The sequence below is a fragment of the Leuciscus leuciscus genome (assembly GCF_965113295.1).
Source record: "Leuciscus leuciscus genome assembly, chromosome: 3".
Lineage (NCBI taxonomy): Eukaryota > Metazoa > Chordata > Actinopteri > Cypriniformes > Leuciscidae > Leuciscus > Leuciscus leuciscus.
The window spans coordinates 44,320,978-44,348,017 of NC_138727.1; the positions used below are offsets into that span (position 1 = coordinate 44,320,978).

Consider the following 27,040-nt stretch of genomic DNA (forward strand, 5'->3'; position numbering starts at 1 on the left):
ACCATTTACAGCCAATACAGGCAATTTACTAAGGACAAATAAAAACAGTCTTGCCTGATCTCCACCACTTTTATTAGGTGTCCTCAAAGTGTGCCCATACGTGTGTCAAATTTGTTGTAAATATCTCATTTCGTTTTAAGGTGTAGACACTTATATTTATGAGAGCCTAAAAATTATTCATGGGTGACATTGATTGGAATTTTTTGGCAGTTCCTATCATAATTTTGACATTTGGGCGTTATTGTTTAGCTATTGACCTATGTTTTCAAATTTCCTGTGGTGGTTTTGTCTCAATCGGACCAACGGTTTTGGAGATAATCGCAAGTTTTTTAAGCGCTAAATGACACCGTTACACAAACCATAAGGCTAAACCTGGCATGTTTGGTATCGTTGGACTCGGCAAGGATTCAGGAGTCGAAGGAGGTCACTTCCGTGAAAATTGCTGACTTGAAACGTCTCAGGCTCCTTCAGGGCATTGTGCCGATGACGCATACTGAGTTTTTTGAGATACGCCAATGTTCTCATAGACTATCATGGCACCCTGGACAAATACACTGCATGCCAATTTTCATCCGACTAACCGTTGGGTGGGTGTGGTTAAAGCCATTTTCATTATTTCTTTCCCTGTTATAGCGCCACCAAATAGCCAATAGTCAAATTTTATTTTTCCCGTGTGACCTCAGATTGAGCTCATAAACATGTGTCCCAAGTTTAGCGGAAATATCTCTTTCTGTTCACAAGTTATAGCCTAGCCGTTTTAGTAAAAGTGGCCCCGGTCACATTGAACAGTTTGGTTCCCCTTAGCGACCGTGAATTGAAATTTCACTTTTTTTGGGGGATGATTATTGATAGTCACTCTCCAGAGAATATTTCTGAAGTGGTTTGGTTCCGATCAGGCCAAAAACCTAGGAGTAGTTCGCAAAAGTAGTTTTTTCAAAAAAACTCAATTTTGACCGCTGTTGCGCCCCCGTCAGGCCGATCGGGGCGGGCCTTGGTGACGTTGTAGGCGGTGTGAGTACTACCAGCCCTCAAAGTTTCAAGTCTGATAAAGTACGACTTATGGTTCGGTCTGCCCGATCAGTTTTAAATGGAGAATGCTGCATCATGGGAAAATTAACAATAACAATAAAAAAGGCCCTAAAAAAGGGCCTCTACTAATACTAGTAGTAATACCTCTACTAATGGCCCAACGTCCATAAAAGTTTCCAAGCTTCTTTAGCATCACGTGACGCATGTGCACGCCCAATTTTGTGAGGTTGTATACAAATCAGGCAGGAAGAGGGCCGCTTTTAGCCATTTCATGGGATTTGCCATGTCCTTTTTCATGCGACCACAGAATTTTGGGCGCAATTGGATAGACCTAAAACCAATCAGAGCGATCGTCATCGTGTAAAGCCATATGCTGCGTCCCATATGCTGCGTCCCAAAGTTACACTACGCCATAAAAGTATGCACTCTTTTTGTGAAGAAAAGGTATTTACTTTTGAATGTGTAGCAAAAAAGTAGGCAAGCTTTGGGACATACTACTTCGTCATCTTTATCGGACGGATCTGTCGCATGCATCCTGTCACGCAAACTGCCCTGTCAATCATCTTGTCACAGTTAAAATCCTCTATTAAATCTAATTTAATTTCCTACCGTTTCCTAGCACGTTCATCTGCCAGTGGGTCTTTCATGGAGACTGTCCTCATGTGTTTGCAATTTGAATATAATAATGCATTTAAAAGTTGTTGCATTTCACCAACGGACGTCGCTCAAATGCCTCTGGGCGCAATTGGATAGACCTAAAACCAATCAGAGCGATCGTCATCGTGTAAAGCCCGCCCCAACGTTTCTGATTGGTGCCGCAATTTCGACGGATTAGAAATGGGCTTGAATGAGCTCTTTGCCAGACTACTTGCAGAGCAAATCTAAATTTGCCGGAAGTTGTCTGGGTTTTCCCAGGCTAGGTGTGAGTACTACCAGCCCTCAAAGTTTCAAGTCTTTACAACTTACGGTTCGGTCTGCCCGATCAGTTTTAGATGGAGAATGCTGCATCATGGGAAAATTAACAATAACAATCCCTAAAATCAAACCTGTGTATTTACTTGAGTGTGCAATGAGGAATAGCAATAATTTCCAAATGCTTTATTGAGTAGGACAGATTTTATCTCAGACAGCCTTCCCTTGTCAGCAGTCCCGCAGAAGACATAAGAGCGCAGTTTCACTAGGCTCTTTTAATACCCACCAAATGTGGAAGATGACTTTAATGCTCTTTTACATGGAAAATGTTTAAATGTTTCCATGATGAAAGCAGAGGCAGGAGCTTGACCTGTAAAACTCAATACTCATTCTTTCCTCTCTCATGCCCTTGTGTTTATATAAGACATAGACTGCAATAAAAAAGGTTTAAAAAGATCTACCGGTCATTTGCCAGTCACAAAAAATAAGGTATATCTGAAAAAATTGTGTCAATGAAATATCTGAGGACAAAGGAAGATGTACAAGGCTGAAGTAGTCCTGAATACGTGGAGGCAGAACTTTTCCTTTATGTCGCTGCGCTGTCATCATACTGTCCCCCAGTTACAGAAATGGCTCATTGCGATGGGACAGATTGTTCATGAATATTGAATCGATCCTTTTGGCTTTTATAAATTAGAAATCGTTCTTGCCACACTCATGTGAGCGCCTTGTTGGATGACTTGGAGGGATAGCTCTGCAAAATGGCATGTGGGACTCTGCCATGTCGGGGCAGGGAAGACAAACAGGCGGTGTGTTTGTGAAAATTGGATACATATTTAAAGTTTAAACGCCGAGTGCCGTCCATAGTTAACATCTCATGTGACTCCCAGAATGAGAGTTCTTCTGTTTAGTTTGGATTTAATTTAGACGTCAGTACGTGTTGGGCTAAATGAGGACAGTTATTGGTTGAGGCTTTATGTCTTTGGACATGTGAATTACAATCTTCATGAATTGGTGTCATGCCAGATGGATACCTTCAAGACAGAAAAAAATTTGAAAATATAAATTTGATTATTAGTCGGGCCAAAAATCTAGGAGTAGATCGCAAAAGTAGGTTTTTGGAAAAATACCCCAAAATACCCAAAAATCTGATGCATGCATTTTGTCCATCTTTAGCCAAGGATTCCAACGATATAAGACACTTGAGCCTAACGGTTTAGGAGTTATGAGCCATTTTGTTCTTTTGACCGCTGTAGCGCCCCCGTCAGGCCGTTCGGGGCGCTTCTTTGGTGACGCTGTAGGCGGTGTGAGTACTACCAGCCCTCAAAGTTTCAAGTCTCTACAACTTACGGTTCGGTCTGCCCGATCAGTTTTAGATGGAGAATGCTGCATCATGGGAAAATTAACAATAACAATAGGGTTTCAGCGCTACGCGCTTGAACCCTTAAAATCAAACCTGTGTATTTACTTGAGTGTGCAATGAGGATATACAATGCCATGAGTGTGCAATAAAATATATGTTTGATTATTAATTAATCTCAAACATATGGCCAAAGATGTATGACAGAAATTGTTTGAGTGTAGAAATGATTCTATCTAGTCCTCAATATTGTAATATAATTTTTTTATTTTTTTTTAAACTGATTACGCTATTGTTCTTGGAGCTCAGTCATCTCATGTTTTGTGAGACATAAAACATAATTTTGTGGATGGTTTGAAATCCCTTGCATGAGAGATAAGGTTACCTCATGCTCATAAATAGAGGTGACTGCACTGCACGATCTCACACTTAAGACATGTTTTATCCACAGATATGATCCAAATACCGTTGGTTTCTTGCCTTTTTAAGTGTTATGGTAGTGGTGGTGTGTAATATCAGAAATTTGTTATTAATATAATCCATGGCAGAGCACTATTATTAAAAACTTTAGGATACAGTCAGCGCTTATCTATGTTTGCTGGAAGTTTGGCCTTGGAGAGCTACTTTTCCTCTGAAAATAACTTGGCCTATGTGCTTTGTTGAGAGACCTGAGCTGAAGGCAGGATAAAGAATTATATTATATGTAAAGGATACCATGGTCTCTCTGAATACTTGATTCTGATTGGCTGGAAGGTGTCCAATAAAACCGTTTAATGCACAGGTAGTTCCAAGTCGGTTTAATCACTGGTCTATATTAATGCACTGCTTTCATTGAAGCACACACACACATACGTCACTCGCACCGAGAAACTTGATAGTCCATGGCTATCTGTGCATTAAATGATTTGAATGCACTCTGTGGAGGCAACCAGTTAAAATCGGTTCATGTATCTAGCCGTGGATTATTCCTTACTTATATTATAGGTGTCAAATTTTGTTATGAGCTTGAGGTATATGAGCTGCAGCCATGGATTTTCAGTAAATAATGACTTAAAATTTTTGTTCCTCACAAAAAGTTATCATATGACTTCTGAAGACTTAAGAGCATTACATTTACATTTACATTTATGCATTTGGCAGATGCTTTTATCCAAAGCGACTTACATTGCATTATCCTATACATTTATACATAGGCATGTGCAATCCCCTGAGATCGAACCCACAACCTTGCGTTGTTAACGCAATGCTCTTACCACTGAACTACAGGAAAGCTATACAAGCATTAGAGAACTACAGAAGCATAAAAGAGCAGCTCGTACATCCTGGGGGGAAAAACAACTTTTTCAAATGTTTACATTTTTTTATTTCTTGAGGAAAGTAATAAAAACATTGAATTTAATACAGATGCAGAGCGATCTCTCATTCTTTATCTATTCGAGTACAACGACATTTTGATGGCATCGGGGTAAGTTTCTAGAGTGATGTGAGTTGCACATGTCAGCTTTTCAATTTATTTTATTTTATTTTCTTTTAAAGGCTCCTTGTGTTACTTTGCCTTTGAGCTTCATTTGCTCCTTCCTTGGCAGGCTCAGAGGTTCCCACCAAATTCCTCGGACCTAAAACCTTTCGTTCTTCTCCCTGAAGGCAGTTTCATGAGAATGAGAAAAACATATCTCAAATCTCTGATGAGACGTCGTTTTTGCATTAATATGCTTTCAATAGTAGACTCTCAAAACAGACTTGTCTTTCCTCTCATTCAATTTCTAATTCCATGTGTGATAAGAAAATGTCTTAAAACAAACAAAAAGACATTTTTATAGTAAATTATTAAGTCCATGCTTATTTTGGATGGTGAACATGGCCCGTTTATATTCAGCCTAGAACATTGTGTTGCAGTGACTTTATATCAATCAAAAATTATTAGCTTTTTAATTAATACACATTTGTAACTGTTAGAGCATATAACTCTTTTTCAGAGAAATCGTGTTTGAGACCAGACCAACAATTTGTCATCATCTTCATTATATAATATAATATAACATTACAAAACCCCACACAAGCAAATAAAAAACACATTTATTTTTCCAAACCAATATCAGACTGATATAAACCGTAACTTACATTGCAGACAGATAATGGTTTAAGCTCCACAGTTTACATCAAGGCTTCTAGTATGCCCCGTTCACATCCTCTATGTTGACACTGATGACCCAGAGGGGCCGTGTTGCCTTGTGGGTCAAAGTGCATCACAAATCACTCCCATACTGGAGCTTCTTCCCAGGCCAAAAAGAGACAGCTGTCACAAGGGACCCATCTTTTTAACACTGAAACGTCGTTACATTTGGAGATAAGACAACATTGCTTTAAGTGGTAGAATCAATAGTCTGGTCCAATACTCTCAAAAATAACTAGCAGCTAATCTAGAAGATTGGACTAATGCTATTACAGTCTATAAGAAGAAGCTTGACAAGTTTTAACCAGTCAGTCATGATATGTAAAATAATCTATAGTTAATTCTCTGTACTGCATAGCATATATAGAGTAAACAGATGTTCGGTTGTTATAGTTCTATAATAAGTTTAAATATACATATATATATATATATATATATATATATATATATATATATATATATATATATATATATATATATGTAACTGTGCAACATTCCTCACTCAGTGGTGGTAAAGTTCAACCAGTGTGACAAGGGTAATCCGTGACATCAAAATCCACTTCATGACCTTTTTTTTTTTTTTTTTTTTTATGCACAAAAATTTCCCTCACACTTAGCATTTCAAATTAACAAGACCCATGTAGATCTCTGTCAGAACGTGTACAATGTCATTCATATTAGTTTCAAATTATGTCAAAAGGAAATGGATTTCTTTCAAAAGTTTGGGGTTGGTAAGATTTGATCATGTCTTTGAAAGAGGTCTATTCTGCTCACAAAGGTTAAGATTATTTGATCAAAAATACAATAAAACGTTAATATTGTAAAATATTAGTACAATTTGCAATAACTTTTTTCCATTTTAATATATTTTAAAATACAATTTATTTATGTGATTGCAAAGCTACATTTTCTGCATCATTACTCCAGGCTTCAGCGTCACATGATCCTCCAGAAACATTTCTTGTTATTATTATCAATGTTGAAAACAGTTCTTTGATATATTTTTGTCAGGATTGTTTGATGAATAAAAAGTTTAAAAGCATTTATTTGAAATGGAAATATTTTGTAATATGAATGTTTTTGCTTTGTATCCTTGCAGATTAAAAATAGACATTTATAAAAATAAAAATAAAATACTTACTGACCCCAAACATTTGAATGGTGGAGTATATTTTTGGTTCAACAAGATAAAGAAAACAAATATTTCAACTTAAAAATGCAGATGATATACAAATACTGAGACCATTAAATATTAATAATATTGAAGTAATGTATACAAGGTTAATAGCATGTATGAGTTCTCCCCACAGAACTTTCACAGTGTCAAAATAAAGCAAAGATATGTTTGTATCTCTTAGGCGTTTTTGTTTTGATTACACAAAAGCCCCCTTTCCCGCGCCCTTATGCTCATTTTTTTCTTTTTTTCTTTTACACTATAACCCAGCAGTTGGAGTCATTCCTAGAAATTACTCTTAAATCCCACCAAGGTCAAAGTTATTTGCCTCCTTAAATCTGGAACACAATCCAGCTGTTACATTTCACATGTGCTGTATGATCTTCATGTTTGTATTTTTTTTTTTTTTTTTTTTTTTTCTGAGCTTACATATTCATCTAACACCTTTCAAGCATATACACATGAAACTTGATTGGGCATTTAAACAAAAAGGCATATCTTCATTATCTTCCTACTACTCTAAATAGACAGAGGTGACGTCCAGCGCACAATACGATTCGCCTAAGAACTAAATAAACTTTTAGCCAGGTGGTGACCTGAAAGTTCCTGTTTTACAAACTAGTTTTGAATCAAGCTTCCATAACTGCATTCAATGTGCTAACAATAACAACTGGACACTGAATTTGAGGGATAGGCTGTCCCCTCAGCTGCATGGGAGTTTCTTTGGCAAAGCCTATAGGAAGGAACACACACACACACACACACACACACACACAGATTGACCCTCACCACTTCACTCTTCCTTTCTGCAACTTCCTTTCACATCAGACAGTGACGATCCAGGGCCTGTTCATAGTGCAGTTTGTACGTAAGGAAAACATGTCGAGCTCCTGATGAGGGTTAATTTGTAGCTGTTAGGTTCAGCTGCATCCTGTTGCTGTTGGTCTTCACTCCCACCACTTCTCTCACACAGAAAAACAACACTCTGAATGTCTGGGAACAGCTGCTCTAGGTCTACGGGAGACTTTAAATATATCAGGTCCATTGTCTGATCTGAAGCTATATATAAAAACAGCCTTATACTGCGCTGAGCACAGGGCCTTTAGTTTCATATGAATGGTTACAATGCTCTCCACCTCAAAGTTTGACACTGATGATGATGATGTCCGCTTTTCTAATGCGTTTTAAGCATGTAGACTGTCCTCCGCCTCTCAGTCGCTGTATTTGCGAAGGCTTCTGTCGGTATTGAGGTTGCCGGGCTCATGGTTTTTGCACTGAATGCTAGTGCCGTTCACGGGGCCTGAGCTGGACACCTGGTTCTTGGTATGACACCAACAGCACAAGCAGGACTGAAATAGTGATAAAGTTAAAAGGAAAATCATTAGATTATTGCAACATAAGCTCATTAGAAAAACATGCTGCTGCTTTGCAAAACTTCAAAAAAAATACATATATGTTATGACCCCAAAACACATGGGATGATTTGTTAGTGCATGATTTGTTAAGTAATACATTTTCACGTTTGCATGACATGGGTTTCTGACATAGTAAACTTGCTCACTAGCTCACTTGATACAGCATTGCACTTGGAATGCTCAGGTACGAGTCCAGTAAAAAAAAAAATGTCACGACACTCGATTAAAGAGCTGAAAGACTTGTAGAAGTAAGCTAAAATGGCATGGTTTGCTTTTGTTAACACCATCGGTTACATTTAGAGCAGGGTTTAGTGTAGGAGGTACGATATTTTCGAAGGAGATAGAGCTTGAACCTTTTACTTGCTTTTTTAAATGTGACAAAATTTTCCGTTTTGAACTGCAACAATAACAGCCAACATTTTAAAATGTTGCCAGTTTTACATTCTTCTGTTTTGAAAACAATTGAACATGCTTTTAGCACCATTTACGGGACATTTCAATTTGATTATGCTGTAAAATGTGCAAGAAACAATGTAATATTATTTTGCAGAAATGCTGCCCCGCATGCAAAAAGCTTGGTTTGGATGTTAAGTAGTGCACATTTGTATTGTATTAGAGGTGAATAGGTTGAAATGAATCAGTATTTCTTATCTGCAGCACTAACTTTGGCCCATAGTAAATCAATGTTGAATATTTCTCTTGGACCTACACCATCTCTTGCACAGCTCACCAGTTTGCTTGTATTTAGGGCCATGAACTTGGGTTGGCCAACTGAGTTGGTGTTATGGTTTGTGTCACAAACGCTTCAGCTGCATTGTATTTATGGGATCATCCTCATTACTGAAAAGGGGCCCACTTAGGATCTGACATCATTGTCTGTAATCTACACTCAGACACCCATGGCTGGGCATGGCTTATCTCTCTCTGAGAATGACTCACAGGACACCTAAACATTTGTCTTCATAAATCAAGCACAATTTGCTGAATGAATGTTCTGTGGCCACTGATTTTGCGAAGTCGTGACGCGAGGAAACATGCATTCTCTCATTCAATTAGACTCAATTATGAGTCTGTTTGCAATGGCTGATTAATGAAGGAAGAAGCACTCACCTTAAAGCAATTCTTGAACTTCTTGCTGACAAAGTAGAGGATGATGGGGTTGATGCAGGAGTTCACAGTGGCCAAGTTGATGCCAAAATAATCCATGATCAACAGGAAGCTGAAAGTTTGGACACTCGTTTAGTTTTGTTGTGTGTAAGTTTACATACCACTTGCACAATCTACAAGATGTTTGCCATTTTTGAATAAGATGGATTATTTTAGAGATTGCAATCACAGATACTAAATACTAGCTGAAGATTTAAAATACAACAGTTAATTTAAAGCTGAGCTTATAAAAAAATCCCACTAGAAATATTATACCATAGTCACATAAAAAAACATGACTTTTTAAAATTGTATTAATATCCATGACTTGTTTTTAAATTACTGTTTTTAAAATCCCCTGATATATCCAGGTTTTCCATTATTGTCCCTGATCTGTCCTGAGAAGGGAAGCTGCCCAATAATCTTGACAGAAACTCCTTAAGATCCTGTAGTCTTGGTTTCCCATCATGCTCTATGTTTGAGTTTTTCCAACAGTGGCTATATGATGTCTTCAGTGGCCAACTAAGGGACTCATACACAACTATCACTATTAATGCATAACTATATATATTTTTATGTCCCATCTGAATATTCCTGTTAACTCTAAACAGTACAATTTGTCTAAATTAATATATTATTTTGTCTTGTGGGATATAATGAAATACAGTGTTTTAAGCAGCCTTTTTAATGGCAGTACTACATTTAAAATATATGTTTTATATATCTTATTTTTACGATTTTATCTAATTTATCTTTTTATTTTTTTGAAAAAGTTACACGTCTTACAGCTTCTGATAGGGGTATGTAAACTTATTAGCACATCTGTAAACACTTTAGTATAAACTATAACTTGTATGTCAAGAAATAAGTACCATGCACATACAGTACAAGTATGTAGGGTATAAAATAAATCAGTCCGCTGTTAAGAGTAAAAATTGGCGAAGGCTCACTCACTTGAGTAGGTCACAACGTCTTTCATCAGTTGGAACATAAACCATTTTCTTCAACAGTCTACTGAGATGAAGGGGGAACCAGCAAAAAGCAAAGATCAGCACTAAACAGAAGACTGCTTTAGCAACTTCACGCCGCTGGAAAACATAAACAAGCCATTAGAACCGCAGTATGTTCAATGTTATATAATGTACTCTCAGCGATATTACTTTTACAGACTTTAGCACATACATAATAGGCTAAAAAGATTATTATAATATCATCTAGGGCAACTTCGGTCCTGGAGGGCCACTGCTCTGCAGAGTTTAGTTCCAACACTAATCAAATACATCTGAACAGGTTAATCAAGGTCTCCAGAATTACTAAAAAGATCACTTAAAAAAAACGACAAAAAAACTGCTGGACACTGGCCCTCCATGATCTAATTGTTTGCAGTAATACTCCTTATGTTTGAATGATACTGACTTGAAGGATTATGAGCATTAGTATTAAGGACTTTTCATACCTGTTTAAGGTGTTCACTGAGGACGATCCGAAGGCTTCCGTTTCTACGGTGGAGCATTTCACATGTCATGAGGGTGTAGAAAACAGCTGTGCAGGCCAGTGGCACGCAGAAGTAAAAGCCAAATAACCACCAGTCTTTAAAATCTACATAGAACTGAAAGCAGATGAAAGACATTCACAGTATCCATTATGTTTATAGAAAAAAAAGCAAAAAAGTTACGGTGTCATGCAGTGTTTACAGCCAGTGAGAGATCATTTAAGGGCTGAGTTGTCACAGTACACATTTTTTACACCAACATGAATTGGTAGCTAATTGAAAGTAGTAAAAATATAGCAAAAATGCCCTCAGAAGACTTTTCTAACTTGAATTAGTGTGTAATGTTGCTGTTTGAGCATAAACAACATCTGCAAAGTTACAACGCTCAAAGTTCAAAGCAGAGGGAGATATTTTATTTTAAAGAAATTGCTTTTTAAGGACTACAACAAACGGCTGGTAGGGACTACACGACATTCCTCCCGGGAATTAGTGACATCACTAACCCTAAAATTTACATAAACCCGCCCCCGGAACGCGATTTATAGATTATCAAGACAGAATATGCTAATCAATGACTAGAAGATAACTAAATATATAAGCTACATAAATTCATCAACTAACCATTCAGAAATTTTGTCTACGTGTTGTTACTTCTTCTTGAGTCTCTCCACTGACTTCTGATTACTTTCTGACTTCGGTTTGAACATAAAAGGCTAAAGGTTTTTGGAATTTCCAGTGCATGTTTGTTTAAGGTAAAAGGACACAAACTGTTGAAGCTCCGCCCTCTGTGCCGGGAGCAGCAGCTAATTTGCATTTAAAGGGACAGACACAAAAGCGGTGCGTTTTTGCTCACCCTGACAACTTTAACATGCTATATAAAAATATCTGTGGGGTATTTTGAGCTAAAACTTCACATACACACTCCGGGGACATCAAAGACTTATTTAACATCTTGTGAAAAGGGCATTATACCACCCCTTTAAGTATTGTTTTAACTGTGAGCTTAAACTTTTGATGTTTAGACGCCGGAAGCAACGAACCGGTAAGAAAAAATAAAGAGATGGATTCGAGAAAAAAGAGGAAGACATTCTAGCTTAATATGATATAGACTAAATTTGGGGTCAACAAGATTTTTTTTCTTCCTCTTTTAAACATTTGTTACAAAAAAAGTCTATTTCAAATAAATGCTGTTCATTTGACATTTCTATTCCTTAAAAAATCCTAAAAAATTAAATAAATAAATCATTGTTTCCATTAAATATTGAGCAGCACAGCTGTTTTTAACTGTGATAATAACAAGAAATGTTGCCTGAGAACAAAATCAGCATGTTATAATGATTTCTGAAGGATCATGTGACACTGAAGACTGGAGTAATTCAGCTTTGTCATCACAGGATTAACATCACATTTTATAAATATAATATAAATGCATAATATAAATATAATAAAATACAAATTTTTTTTTTTTTCAGTGTTGTAAAATATTGTTTTTTGTTTGTTTGTTCTTTACTTAGCAGTTAAAATTTATTCAATAATTTACTTATTTGTAGCCATGCAATAAACATGAAAAGCATTTTGCGTTGCATCCTGATCACCCTGCTGGATTTGTTTTATTATAATAATCAGCTGACCTTACATTATCCCTAGGTCCCTATAGCATAACTCTTTAACATATAAAACAGTACTCAAAGTGAAAACAACACAATGTTAATTTCATTTTTATAATTTAATTTGTGCTGTATTAAATTGTCTTATCTGAATTGTCCAATGTTTCTGAGATTAATGGCAGGGTTCATATGAGAGAATGAACTCGGTTTCTCATCCACACATATGGCTCTGCTTGAGAGAGATACATCAGCTTGTAATTGCACTCATGGTCTGCTATCAATTTACTTCTTTGGACCGAACAAAGAAAAAAGAAATCTCCAGATATCGTCTGCATGGGAAAACTGAAGAAAACTCCAAAGGTTTTACTCTTATCCCCTGCATTGTCTGTGATTTACGCAAAATGTTGCTTTCAAGATCAAAGTTTGTAAATGATGACAGAAATCGTGCACAGCATCCTGCTCGAGGTCAACCACACAGGGTGCACTTACAAAAAGTGCTTGAGTGTTTATGTGAATGAAGGGAAAAGACGTCGGCATGACATCCATCCGATTAAAGCTTACCCTCGTGAAGTTACTTTCAGGCTTGAGCATACAAGTGTTGATGGTTTGGTTGTTGTAGTTGAAGGTGATCATGTTGAAGACTATTGCCTCTGGTACAGCCAAGATAATGGACAGGACCCAAATGGAGAAGATCTCAATGGCAGTAAAGAGGGGAATGCCGACCCCCTGCACTCTGCTCCAGGAGGCTACAGCCCTGTACCTGAGCCACAAAAACAAAACTCTCATGACATTGCTCATCTGTTTTAACATTTCACAACAGAGACATGTCATTAGCTATGTTTCCATCCAAAGATGTCCATTTAACTTATGTGTAAAAAAAGGAGTATCACATAAAACAATTGCGAAATTTCTATCGCACACTATAACAAAATTTTATGATCAATAATTTATGACAACATGGTTTCACATTGCTTTAACTCATCAAGTTAAGCCATTTTCAACTTTTTCTTTATGATATACAAGATTCAACTAATTTTTTTAAAGTCAGCTTAATGTCATTTAAGTTGAAATGACTTAAACATCCAAGTTAATTGTACTTACAAAATGTCAGGCAGCAACTTTGTTTTTAACAGTGCATGTACTGTATTTAAGAAAACAAAATTGTCACTTACTGGTAATAAAAATGGAAGTTGCTGCAGTCGGGGAAGCCACTGTGGCTCTTTTTTCGTACATTATATATTACTTGTGCCTCAGAGCGTGCAGACGAAATGCAATGAATGCTGTCGTGTTATCTTGCGTTCGGCGGTGGATGCCTGGCGTTTGGGAACTCAGTCATGTGAGACAGTTCTGGGAGGTAATTATCCCCAACAATTTGATGGGGGGGGTTTGTTGTTTTTGCGCATCAGGGGATCTTTTTGGTAAATGTGTTTCCATCATAGTTTATGTACATGCTCTTATCAAATAAATAAATATAATCTTTTTTTTATTTTATTTTTATCCTGCGATATACCAAACTGCATAAAATAGATTGATGGAAAGATCTACTTTATTGAAGATCCACTTTATGTGAACTAAACATCTCTGTGAATGACCTCAGAGAAATATGTATAGTCTTCTTTTTTTTTTTTTTTTTTTACATCAACACCTGCAAAGCTTGACTGATCAGATTCCTATCGTGTGGGAAAGCTTCTGTGAAAATATTGCCGTGCGTGCAGCTGTGCCAGCTTTCAGCTACTGGTTTACAGCTACAGTATCTAAGATTAATGAAAAGGCTGCTTTGCATTGTAATATGCATAATACAAAAATGCTCACAGATATACTTCAGCTGTTTGTTTGGATATAGTCACTGGTTTGCCTGGCTGCTTGTTTCCCTTTGCTCAAAGTCATGTTTGCTTGTTTGTTTCATTAATATATTTTCTCTTGTGGGTGATTCTGTAAAACGGTGCATCAAGATTTTATATAACTATTTTTTTTTTTTTTTATAACCCATTTGAATATTCCTGTTCAACAACAATGGGGCATTTATATTTCACTAAGTAGAGATGTATCCACTTTGCCAAAACTAATAATTAAACATAATTCATTACATTTATGTAGCGCTTTTCTCTGCACTCAAAGCGCTTTTACATAGGAGGGGGAGGGGGAGGAGGGGGAGGGGGGGAGAGGGGGGAGGGGGGGGGGGTCTCCTCAACCACCTCAACCACCTCAACCACCACCACCAATGTGCAGCATCCACCTGGATGATATATGTATTATCTTCATTTAATATGTAAGCTCACGCAACATGGGGAGAACGGATCTGACGAGATGTGCTGAACATTTCCTCGGCATGATTCAGAAACTAATTGAAAGCGGCTGTGCTGTTGTGAAATTAAGTCCAGCCGTATGATGATTCAGTGATTCATTCTTTAAAAATTGTGACGGGCTGCTAGACATTTGTGGCTCAGATTCGCTCTTATGGTTCTTAATGTCAATGAAACATCATTCACACGGGAAAAAAAGTTGATGGCTTGTTTTTGGCTTATACAGTATCTTAACAATTTGGCTGAAAGACAACATTTTAGTTTAGTTTTATTGTATAGACATACGACAAGATAACAGCCATTCTTCCTTTCTTTATGGTAGCATTTAAACTGAAGTGGGCAGGTGGCTTCAGGCTCCTGATGAGGAAAATACTTTCTAATGAGAGGTGCCCATTAGAGCTGACCTTATAAACTGGAGGAAGTGCCCTGATTCAAGAAGTGGACGAGCTCACGTCCCGCCTTTTCCCCTAAACCACATGCGCAAATGCACTAATGTTTCCTGAGAAGGTTTTCATTGGAACCACCCTGATCAAGATGATACGGGAAATACAGCTTTTTCTCATTTCATACAAAAAGAGATCTCTGGTTTTAAAATGGTGGATAAATTGAAAAGAAAGAAATTAAGCTACTTTTTGACAAATTACCTGTATATAATTTGAGCTTCTACAGTCAAAATAATTACAAATTAATTTTCTAAACAACTACAAAATATACAGATAGACACCAGTGTCCAATGAAATAAATGTACTCAAAACTGGATTTTTAAGCTTGAATTGTTAATTGTTTTTGCTGATAAAGACAGCATAATGTATTTGAGGCAGAATACAATGCTTCCACAATGCTTTATGAGAATAAAAATTATAGAGTCTGAAAAGTTAGGTCATGCTTGGTTTGAAGACGTACAATAAGCATACAGTGAGATTGAAACAAGAATTGTGAAATATGTTTCTTTTTAAAGGATTAGTTCACCTCAAAATGAAATTTCCTCACCCCAATGCCATCCAAGATGTTCATGTCTTTCTTTCTTCAGTGGAAAATAAACTTTTTTTTTTGAGGAAAACATTTCAGGATTTTTCTCCACACAATGAACTTCAAAGGTAAACAAATTGTTGAAGTCCAAATCAATGTTTCAAAGGGCTTCAAAGTGCTTCAAAGGGCTCTGCATGATCCCAGCTGAGGAATAGGATCTTATCTAGCGAAACGATCATTCATTTTCTAAATAAAAAAAAATGTATATACTTTTTAACCACAATTGTTCGTCTGCGATGCGCCAGGCATTACGTAATCACATTGGAAAGGTCACGCTAGACGTAGCGGTCTCCTCCATCTGCCTAAGGTCTTCATCTGTGTACTCCAGTTCAAAAAGGTAGGGTAGGGCGAAAAACTCCATCTTATTTTCTCCTCCAACTTCAAAATCGTCTGACATCATTGTTTTACAATGTTTTAATACAAGGGCTTTTGTATTAGTCTTCGCATGTTCACTTTGTAAACAATGGGGCGGTACTTCCGCCTACGTCCAGCGTGACCTTTCCAACGTGATTACGTAATGCCTGGCGCGTCGCAGACCAGCACAAGACGAACAATTGTGGTTAAAAAGTATATACATTTTTATTTGATTTAGAAAATGACAGAACGTTTCGCTAGATAAGAGTAAGACCCTATTCCTCAGCTGGGATCGTGCAGAGCCCTTTGAAGCGCTTCGAAGCCCTTTCAAACTGAATTGATTTGGACTTCAACAATTTGGTTACTGTTGAAGTTCATTGTGTGGAGAAAAATCCTGAAATGTTTTCCTAAAAAAAGTTTTGAAACATGTTTTGCAAGAAAAATGTTTTCCTCTTTTCCACTGAAGAAAGAAAGACATGAACATCATATTATCAGGAAATTTTCATTTTGAGGTGAACTAATCTTTTAAATATCTGAGTTACAATATAGCTAAGAGGAGGAGTGACAGATTATAACATATCTAGGCCTAAAACCATAAACCCAGCTTCTGACCTTTGTCTCTCCCTGACCCTAAGACCTCGGCTGTGAAACTTGAACCTGTAACCTCAAGGAGGCCTGATGTTTAAAGATCAAATTAAAGAAAGGTGTGTAGGTAGCTTTTTTATTAGATGAGTTTCTCTCATCAGTAGAAAAACTCTTTGACAATTTAAAGATTGTGAAAATAAATTAGAAAAGGCAAGTTTTTAAAATGAGGTTTAGAACATGTAGACACTGAAAGTGGCAAATATTTAAAAATGGTGAAGCAGTGATTTACCTGTCCACACTCAAAGCACACAGATTGAGTACTGTAATCCCAACAGATGCTTTCTGGAGGAATGGAACCAGTTTGCACAGGAAGAGTCCAAATGGGCTCTCATCAAACGGCCATTTTGTGACAAGCAGCTGCAAGAAAAAAAGGATTGTTCATTTCTATGATTCCTCAGCCATATGACCCACAATCTCTAGTAGAATACATTGCATTGAGATGAATGAAATGTGGATGCATTTTCTTATTTATTTTAAGCACTTATGTCTGTACATTTATTTATAAAGTTGGAATGAAATGGAGATGTTTAACCATAATTGAGGCAGTCTACATTTCTGGAATTTGCTGGTTTCTGAAACAGTTTAACTTAAATAAGTAGCAGATTGTTTTGCTTTGACTCTGTTCCCGTCTTTGGCCTTAAGGGCACACATCTTGTCTTGATGAAATTGATTTAGTGCAGTTTCAATGGCTACTTGTATATCGGCCCAGGCACTTCTTTGTTCGTTGTGTACTTTTGCTAGTCTTCACCATGGAAGATTCTAGTAGTGCTGAAAACAAAATCCTGATGTCTTCTTTTTTGAAGTGTACCCCATTTTGAAATAAAGTTTTGCGTCAGTGGAAGGTTTGTGTTTTGTTGGTTTGGACTCTTGCAAAGTCTCATCATTCAAGTGGCCTTGACAGGGTTCTTTGAAAGGGTGTTGTCTTTTGTTAAACAGGAAAAGTATGTGGATTATGCTCACGTTTAAAAAGGAAGCTCTTCATGGGTGTATCCTGGCCCTGTTTGTATGAGGAGTGTGGAGTTTAGCACAGATGGAGTGTGTATGTGCATTTGATGTATATTGGAAGTCAGTGGTCTGGAGTGCACAGAAGTCTGTGCGTCACAAAACAAGACATGCTAACTGACGCACTTCTGTTTTAAAACACTGTTGTTGTTTGAGCTTTCAATGTTAAACGGACACCTTTCATCCTAATAGAGAAGCTCTCTCTGGATCTCCACCCAACATCCTGTTGAAAAGTCCCTCAACATGAAATTTGTAAAAACTGGAAACATTCTGTGCTAAACTGTTGCACATTGCCTCAGAGAGTGTTTTAACATTATAAATCATATAGATAGACTACAGATAGGAAATTTGACCCGGGTCAATGATGCATAAGAAAGTCCAAGATAAAGAAAAAAAAATATATAGTTAAAAACATATGTATTTATACAAGTTTGATGAAAGGTTTCAGTATATGACTCTAAAAATGTCATGTGGTGTATCCATCAAGTAAAAAGTATTAAACAAAAATAAATAAGTAAATGTACACAAAGTAAATGAATCTAAAAGTCCCCTTGTGGTGAAAATCAAGTATTTAATGTTGTTTATATGTCTATGTGGTGTTTTTGATGTGCTTTAAGACAAACCATGTGAAAATTCATGTCTATACCATGAGTATTTTCTCCTTAAAACTGCAGTGAACCAAAGACAGTCTCAATAACTTGGTTTGAAATTGCAGGTGTTTCTGACTTAACAAACTACCTTGTAACCAATCACGTCAAAGTGTGATCGTAAACAAGTGGATCTCTGAGCTGGTGTGAGTGAGTGGAGGCAGGGCTAATTTGCATATTCACAGAACCGCGGTTTTTTTTCCAAGGAGAGGACTTTTAAGGGATTAAATTATTGACTACAGGGGGACTTTAATCATAAAAAAAAAGAAAAAAAAGTTTTTCATATATTTCTTAGGTACGTTTTTAAGTGCCAACTAGTTTCTCCTTATGGAGGATCCCTTTACCACTCTACAGATAAAGCGTTGTCGGCAAAATTCGGTTCGCGTATCTACCCTGAAGTGATAAAATTCTGTATCAAAATGTTAAGGCCAGACAAGTAGTTTTTTAAGGCTTGGTTTGTAGGGAATTACAAACCTGCGCACATATATTCAAAGGCGCATACCAATAGACTGAACTCGTAATACGCATGTGCACGCCATCAGCGTTCTCAGAGGTTTCCTGAGTTTCACATCAGAGAACACATCAGAGTTTCCTGTTAAAACGGTGTTGTGTTAGCGCCCCCTTAGTTAAGAACTAATGATCGTTGTGACGGAAGTGAATCAGTCAAATTAACTTTAGCTGGAAAATAACTGTATTCAAGAACTGCTATAAAGCCAAAACAATCTCTGTTACTTTAAACTATCCTTGTATCTCTGTAGAGCCGCTTTGGAACAATCTACATTGTTAGAAGCGCTATATAAATGAAGATGACTTGACTTGACTTACCGGTAAGTTAATTTTTTGGGGGGTCACACCAACCCCAAATATTTTAAATAATGTGTGTGTGTGTGTGCATATATATATATATATATATATATATATATATATATATATATATATAATGAATTTTAACACATGAATTAAAAAAATATGCTGTTCATTGAAAAGGTCATTGTATGTCTGAATTGCACTTTTAATGTATTTACAAAAAAATTGAGCAGCACATCACTGACCCATCTGCTAGAGGCCTCTGTTCACTGTCAAGTACTGAGTTCACTGATGAGCAGAGTATTAGACAAGGGAATTTTGGCTAGTGATGAAGCATTAGTCAAAACAGGGCTGTTCATTTGGACGATGGGCCTTCAATCCTCTGTTTATTTTATCAGGCCATATCCCTGCTGTACTCATCACAAAAGCCTCAGTAACCGTAATAGGACGGCCCTGGAGATAAACTCTGAATGACCGTATAATTATAGGGCCCCTTGCCCTGTGCATCTAAGCATCCTCCCAACTTCCTCTGCCAGCTCACTCTCCCTTCCTGTGCTCAAGTACTCTCTTTTGTATTGTACTGTATTGTATGCACTCTTAAAAATAAAGGTTCCAATAGAGGGTTTTCAGAAAGGCCATAGAATAAGCGTTTTTGATTTTCTTAATGTGAAGAACAATATGAGAACCTTTTTTTTTCACTACAAAGAACCTTTTGTACAATGGAAACATTCCATTGAGGTTAAATGTTCCTCATGGAACCATAGATGCAAATCAAGAACTGGTGTATAGGCTGGTCTTTCTGTCTGGTTTGTGAAAAATCCCTTTCAGAACAACATGATGTCATGTTTCCTACCAATTGAAAATAATGAAGAAACAAAGGTGCCTACCTTGTAGACATTGATAGGGATGTCTATGGTGATATAGATGAGGTCTCCAAGAGCCAGGCTGGCGATGAGGGCATTGGGTCCATTTCTCATGCACTTGTTTTGGTAAATAATCCTCAGCAAGGTGGCGTTTCCCACCATTCCCACCACAAACACGACACAGGAAATAATTGTGTTAATATACTTAAAATAGAGCTTGATGGAAGTTGGAGCCTTGCAGGGTGGAAGTCTGGTATTGTTATCCAGCAGGGCCTTTTTGTTGGTGTGCTGGAGCCCCTTATGCACATTGGTTTTGGAGGTAGTAGAGTTTTGAAGAAAACTGTCCTGGACTTCCTCTGTTCTATTTATCTGACATATTCCACCAGTGGCCAGGATGGCCATTAGCAAAAAAACTTGTAGTGTCGTAATGCCCATTGCAGAACGCAGTTCGCTCTTTGATTTCCAGATGAGGTGATACGATCCTGATTAGTGCAGCTGTAGAAAAAGAAACAACAGGACGGACATAACACATAATGTTGTAAAGTTTAGTTTGTCACAGCTCACACACACAAAATAAAGAGACATACGATGCAGGCCTCAGAATGAAACAAAATCAAAGAGAATTACTTAAAAGTATAACACTAGATGCGCAAAACTTCAACACAACTTCAAAAGGGATTTAGTGGAGGAGCACAGATGGAGAGTGCCAGTACGAGTTACTGTCATGCTATGGGGACGAGACGTTGCCTTTCCTGTCATCCCAGGCAAGTACCCATCAGTGCTGGCATGGTGCTAGTGGCACAGCACCAAGCTTTTGTTTTTTCATTTGTAATTTTAAAAATGCACCCGTTGCATGGCTTTCATCACTTCGGCTTCCTCAACACACATTTCCGCTCTGGTTTGCGTTTGGCATTCATTAGGGCAGTTTCCCAAATTTAAACATGAAAAAAATTTCTTTTGGAATTTTAAATGTTCTAGTAATTTACAACAGCTTAATAATTCAGTTTCATATCAATCAGATACCTTTGTGATAACACTTTACAATAAGGGTCCATTTGTTAGATATAATACATCTAAAGCATTTATTCATCTTAGTTAATGTTGATTTCAACATTGACCATTACTGCATTATTAAAAGTTGTATCTGTTAATATTATTTAACAGACCTGAATTAACATGAACTTACAATAAAGAGTTGTATTTCTATCAACGAACGTTAACAAAGATTAATAAATACCGTAACAAATCTATTTCTCATTGTTGAAGTGGTACCAAATAATATTTTAACATTACAGTGAAGCCTTATAAATTTCATTAGATATTCTGTTCGAAAAGAGCATAAAATGTCAATTTTTTTAATTCTTAAAAAGTTGCTAATCACACTCACACACAAAAAAGAATCTCTTTCAAATTAGTTGTGCAATTTTATCCATAACAAATGTAGCCTATTCGTACACAAGAATCACAAGTGAGAAAAGTTAATCAACTCTCATCTTGTTTGGAATCATTTGAAACCCCCTTTCATTATCTTGACAGCAAAGGAACACTTCTGAGCCAAGATGTGTTTCCTGTTCAAAGTCCCTGCCACCACCTGGTACACAAGGAACTATTTAGTAGACAGCCCTTCAAGTAGCATCTCAGTTTAGCATCAGCTAGGCACTAAAGAGATCCTGAACGGCACGTAAACTGTTACACTTATGAATTATAAATGCCTCCTGGTTTTTCACCTACCGCTCCTTAAATGTCTGCCTTCCCCAGGATCCCGTCAGTCAATCAGTCAGTGAGTTAGTTAGACGAATATTCGGCTAGAGCCCCCCAGACATCTGTGTGGTATCATATGAGTAATTAACCAACTATCAAAGTGTAGCAAGATCCCATTTGGACGCCACGACGCACCAAAGCTGCTGTGAAGGGGCTGCGCATTCTGTCTCCTGCTTTTCCTGTGGAGAGTTGCTGTTTGTGTGTGTGTACGTGTGTGTATGTGAGTGTTTAAGAGAGAGCACTTTGACGGGGTGGGATTGCAAATCTCCACCTCCCCCCTCGGCCGGGAGGGGGGCCCCAAAGGAAACACCAGCGCTCGGTGAGGCACAGCCTGCCTGACTGTCAACAGTCAGCCGAAGCTTGGGAAGCATCAGGAGGAATTACAAATCCTCTCCTGAGGTTTGCTGCCTTTCTCTCCCTCGATCTTTGTCGTTTTCTTTCTCTCGCCCTGACAGAGCCCTTGCCACCATGTCATAACCTTCTCCCAAATGATCAGCAGCGATATTTGCATCTGGCAAACTCACCTACGAGTCCTTTGCTTTAGATGCGATACTGACTGATATGCAGGAGGGGTTGTGGGGGACGGTGGTGGGATAGAGAGCCAAATGTGCCTTGGACTTTCTATGCCTGAAATATCACAATGTGGGTGGTCAGGCTCAGGGGAAAACTTGATTGCTCATGTGAACATAAAAGCCCACATAAGCCTTGGGTTCAAGTCTGCCTTATACCAGCCTTACATAAATTGAAGCTATTTTGGATTCTTTTTCATTATGTGCTCTGGCAGCATGATAGGCTGTCTTTAAGAAGGTCGATTGGAACAACAAGCTCATCTAAAGCAAAGTTCCTGGCTGACTACATCACTGTCCATTATGCAACCTAAACATCTATGCCTATGGGCCATTATCAATATGGGGTCTAAGTGCAGCCAGGAAGACTTATCAGGATTGTAAACAGGCACCTAAGCTGAAACTGCAACTGTACTTGTTTCTAATAAAGCATTGACCTGAATATCATTACAACTTACTGGTCTATGGTAATGTTTTATTTATGCCTAATGCCTCCTCATTACTGAGGCTTTATCAAGTTGTCTTGAGATTTAGAGGTTTATATCATTGTGTTCTGTATGCAAGGGTTGATTGAACCTATCTGACAACATGTAGATTGTTCTATTGGTAAACATGTATTAACAAAGCACTAATTTGTTTGTAGCCTTCATATCTAACAACATAGGTTAATTAATGTTTTCAGCTTTCAGCACAGCACTGTTTTAAAAATTTTAAAACAGATTTTGGCAGATTTCAGTGCTTTTTCAGAAGTATCTTATGCTCACCAAGGCTGCATTTATTTTATCAAAAATACAGTAACAATGGTGATACTAGGCTACTAATTAAATTAAATTAAATGTTTGCTATTTTAATATATTTGAATGTAAAGCTGAATTTTCAGCATCATTACTCCAGTCTTCAGTGTCACATGATCCTTTAGAAATCATTCTAATATGCTGATTTTGTGCTCAAAAAACATTTCTTATTATTATTATCATAAAAATGGTTGTGCTTCTTAATATTTCTTTGGAAATCATGATATATTCAACATTCTTTGATGAATGGAAAATTCAAATGAACTCAAAACAGTATTTATTCAAATTTCTTGTAATATGAAAGTATTTTCTGTCAATTTTGATCAATTTAATGTATCCTTACTGAATACAAGTATAAAATAAAGATTTTTTTCTTTTCTTTCTTTAAAGAAAAGAACTTACTGACCCCAAACTTTTGAACATTATATTATATCATGTTATATTGCATATTATATTATACCATACTATACTATATTATATTACATTACATTACACTACACTACACTACACTACACTACACTACACTACACTACGCTATGCTATGCTATACTATAATAAATCTGTGATTCCTCGCAAGTTTCATATTTTTATTTTGTTTAGTTTTTTCCCCTTTATTTCATTTCTGGTCCACTGGTCTATTCTAGCATTGACCATATAGCAGCAGTAGTCTGTCTGTCTGTCTGTCTGTCTGTCTGTCTGTCTGTCTGTCTGTCTGTCTGTCTGTCTGTCTGTCCAAATCAACAATGTGCAAAGACTAAAAAAAGACTGTTACTGTAACTTTTAAAAGTAAAAATCACAAATAGTTATCCTTTTGTCCATCTAGCTCATATTCTCATCACGTTTCAACAGGGCCAGATGCTATGGGCAGTGTAATTCCCCCTTTCATTCCATTTGTACGTGCATCTTTTAATTGGAGTGTTCATTTGCAGCTAATCAGCCTGCTTAGTATTAATTGTGACTTAATTGGGTAATACTAATATTTATTGCCATTCAATTTTAAAACGATTGTGTTTTCTTTAATTGTAGGCATGAATTCATAATACCTCTTGAATAAGTCATGGTCAACAGTGGCATATATTTTATTAATCGTAACGTGATTTGCTGACAGGATCCTTTTTCACAGAGTCCCTCAAGTCTGCCGGTAGTTTCAATGGTGTCACAACTTTTGGGGGAAAGGGAGAGAGAGAGAACGAGAGTATGTGTGTGTGAGAGAGAGAGAGTTGAGTTTGGAGTCTTTGTTAATCAAGACATTAATATATAAAATGATGAAACCTTTACCTGGTCCCAGTTGTTTTGGGCTTTCATGTTGTTGTGCTGTTGTTGTTTGGGCTCTTCATCTGGTATTAATGGCATTCTGTCTGAACTCAAAGATGGCAGGCTGCCTGGTAATTCATATGCTTGTTCTCTGATGGCATCTGTGAAAATGTGCTCCGTGCATATTGGTACATACCCTGTGGGAGGGAGCAGGAGCTCAAACCTCTGACTGAGTGGGATGTACGCGGTTTCATAACTGGGGCATTTGCACCAAAAACAAAAGAGAGAGAGAGGGAGGAAGAAAGATTGGGAAAGAAGGCCAATTTTATTTTCTTATCTGGTGACTGTGATTGACATTCTGACACAGATGATGGTACTGGACTGAAGAACCAGTGGCGAATAGTTCGTTTTGAAGTACTGGGATATTGTAATGAATCATATAAAACAATTAGCACACACACACATACACACACACGTTCAAATTGTGAATGTCAAGCTTCTGTTTTCTATACAAGCAGAGTGTATTTAAACTTCTAAGGTCCAATAAAATATCACAATGTCCACAAAGTCCAAATATGTGCTATATTCCAAGTCTCTGTACTGAAACAATACACATTTTTGAGCTGTTGTTCACCTTCATCTCTGCCATTCCAGTTGCGTCTAATTTCAATCATGCTCTACTGCAATCAGTCATGTGACATGGAAGAACCAGTGTCAAACCTCATGGCACCATTTTTTTTAACATAGACTTAAGCCCGGGCCACACCAAACCGACGCCAAAGAACTAGCGCTGATGAAAGCCGACTGTGTTGTCGCCTCGCGTCGCCTGCGTCGGGGAAAAAAAGCTGCACTTGAACACACCGAGAGAACTACAGCCGACTGTCAGCTAGCATGCGTGTTCTGTGCCTGCGTGTAAATGAGACAACTGTCTATTTCTGCAGATATATTCATCTATAGCCTATTCGTCATTCAAAAAGGGAAACCGACGCTGCAGATACACAAACCATAAACAAAGCAGTATGTGCTTATCGTTTTGAATATCAATCCTGCTAAACATTTTCTTTAATCCACTCCGCTCATGTTAATATTGAAATATTCCCCAAGGAACACTCAGGTAAGATGACGTAACATTAGAACAGCCTTCTATCTGTACCTGTTCTCTAAGCTGAACAGCCAATCAGAGTTCTCTCTCTCACCGAGAGTATTTCAACATGTCGAATCGGCCGGAAAAAAGCCGACGAGGACCAATTTCAGCCGACTGCGCGGAACACACTGAGAAAACGTTGTCGGCCGACCGTCGGCTTGGTGTGTCCCGGGCTTTCGCACATAAACTTATCATATGACTTCAGTAGAGATAGAATACTCTGAACATCTGAAGGTTAAATAAAATATAAGGGTTAGATCAGAGATAGCTTACAATTTCAGGTTACCACTTTCATACCACTTTCACTGATATACTACTTTTATGTTACTTCAAAAGTGGTTTTTTGCTCTTTTTGGAGTTCGAAAAAAAATATAGAATGTATAAAAATGGCATAAATCACTTCCTGGGCGTCTCTTTTTCATGCAATATTTTTATAGTTTCGTATCAAAGAATAAAAACATGGAACAGCATGAAAGTGAGTGAATTATGATGCAGTTTTCTTTTTCTGTTTTTTCTTCTTTTTTGTGTGGAACTATTCCTTTAGACTGACCAGCATCCGTGGACAGCAGAGACTTATTTACCCTGTTAGTTTTCTTCTTAAGTTACAAAAAGTATTAGTTAGCCAACATTTGCAGTCTCCACCATCATCACTTTGTCCATGCAATCTACTTTTGCTGTAAAGAAAGGATGATTTATGAATGATCTGGAAAAGTGTTCACATTAGTCATTTTACTGTGACACCAGAAGGTCTAAGGTCATGAGAAGTGCTCCTACAGTATTATCTGTTCGACAGTGCAGACAGACAGTTATGCTCTAGAGATTATGCTACTGCGTTTAAAATAAGCACGTTTTAAAAACTTTTGACTAGCTGAGAAGTTAAATCATTTTAGATGATGGTGTATGCCCTTTTGTCAAGCTTGTTTGCAATCTAAAAAAAACAATCTTGGAAAATGGTTTGTGGTTAATACAATAATAATTCAACAGCATATAAACAAGATTTTTTCTCGCTTACTAGGTCAGCTACACACCATTAATAGTCAACAGGTGGACATCATCAAGTGAGTCAACTTCATTGTTAGCATTGTGTGTTCATACAAAATAAAAATAAATAAAATACTATGCTCTGTCATAAATTGTAGCTTTCATGTTGTGTGGATGGCCAAACTCAAACTCTCTATAGACATAGATATCTAAATAAGATAGCATGAGTCTAAGAAAAGTCAGTGAGGCTTGTAACACATTCCTGAAGAACCCCTTGCCTAATCTGCCTTTTGTCAGACATGTTCATTGCGAGAAGCGATAAGGTCTGAGCGCACGTCTATATCTGGGACATGCTTGCTGCATAAGCTCTTAAATAAACCCTTGGGGGGACGTCTAGGACTTAATAACCGCTCATCCTCCAGGAAACTCTTTCTAAATTTCTATTTAGCAGAGACATAAGTCACATGTTTGCCGAAAGTTTGGAAAACAGAAGCTTTTCATTTTGTTTATAATGCAAATTCAAAACAGTCTAGAGAGAAAGAATGAATTATTAGAAAGGCTTTATTTATTTTGCAGATAAAT

General features: G+C 37.3%; 1 protein-coding gene and 1 long non-coding RNA gene across 2 annotated transcripts; one reads left to right on the forward strand and one right to left on the reverse strand.

The window, feature by feature from the left end:
• Window positions 1–2,106: 2,106 nt before the first annotated feature.
• Window positions 2,107–6,113, forward strand: LOC309493594. The gene is made up of 2 exons (XR_014204012.1): window positions 2,107–4,287; window positions 4,321–6,113. It is a non-coding gene; the product is annotated as an uncharacterized lncRNA (long non-coding RNA).
• Window positions 5,362–21,931, reverse strand: ednraa (endothelin receptor type Aa). The gene is made up of 8 exons (XM_082162720.1): window positions 21,690–21,931; window positions 19,983–20,453; window positions 16,869–16,996; window positions 12,870–13,068; window positions 10,666–10,818; window positions 10,164–10,297; window positions 9,174–9,282; window positions 5,362–7,997 (listed from the first exon to the last, which is right to left on the reverse strand). The coding sequence occupies exons 2-8, from the start codon at window positions 20,391–20,393 to the stop codon at window positions 7,860–7,862; spliced, it is 1,272 nt and encodes a 423-aa protein (XP_082018846.1). The 5' UTR covers window positions 20,394–20,453; window positions 21,690–21,931; the 3' UTR covers window positions 5,362–7,859.
• Window positions 21,932–27,040: the final 5,109 nt, after the last annotated feature.

Bases quoted from the DNA above. Each gene is read 5' to 3' on its own strand.
- ednraa (XM_082162720.1), bottom strand. From the start codon at position 20,393: ATGGGCATTACGACACTACAAGTTTTTTTGCTAATGGCCATCCTGGCC. The intron at 16,997-19,982 runs GTAGGCACCTTT...TTTTTCTTGCAG, and splicing joins TCCCTATCAATGTCTACAAG to CTGCTTGTCACAAAATGGCC. The intron at 9,283-10,163 runs GTGAGTGAGCCT...CCAAACTTTCAG, and splicing joins AGACGTTGTGACCTACTCAA to CTTCCTGTTGATCATGGATT.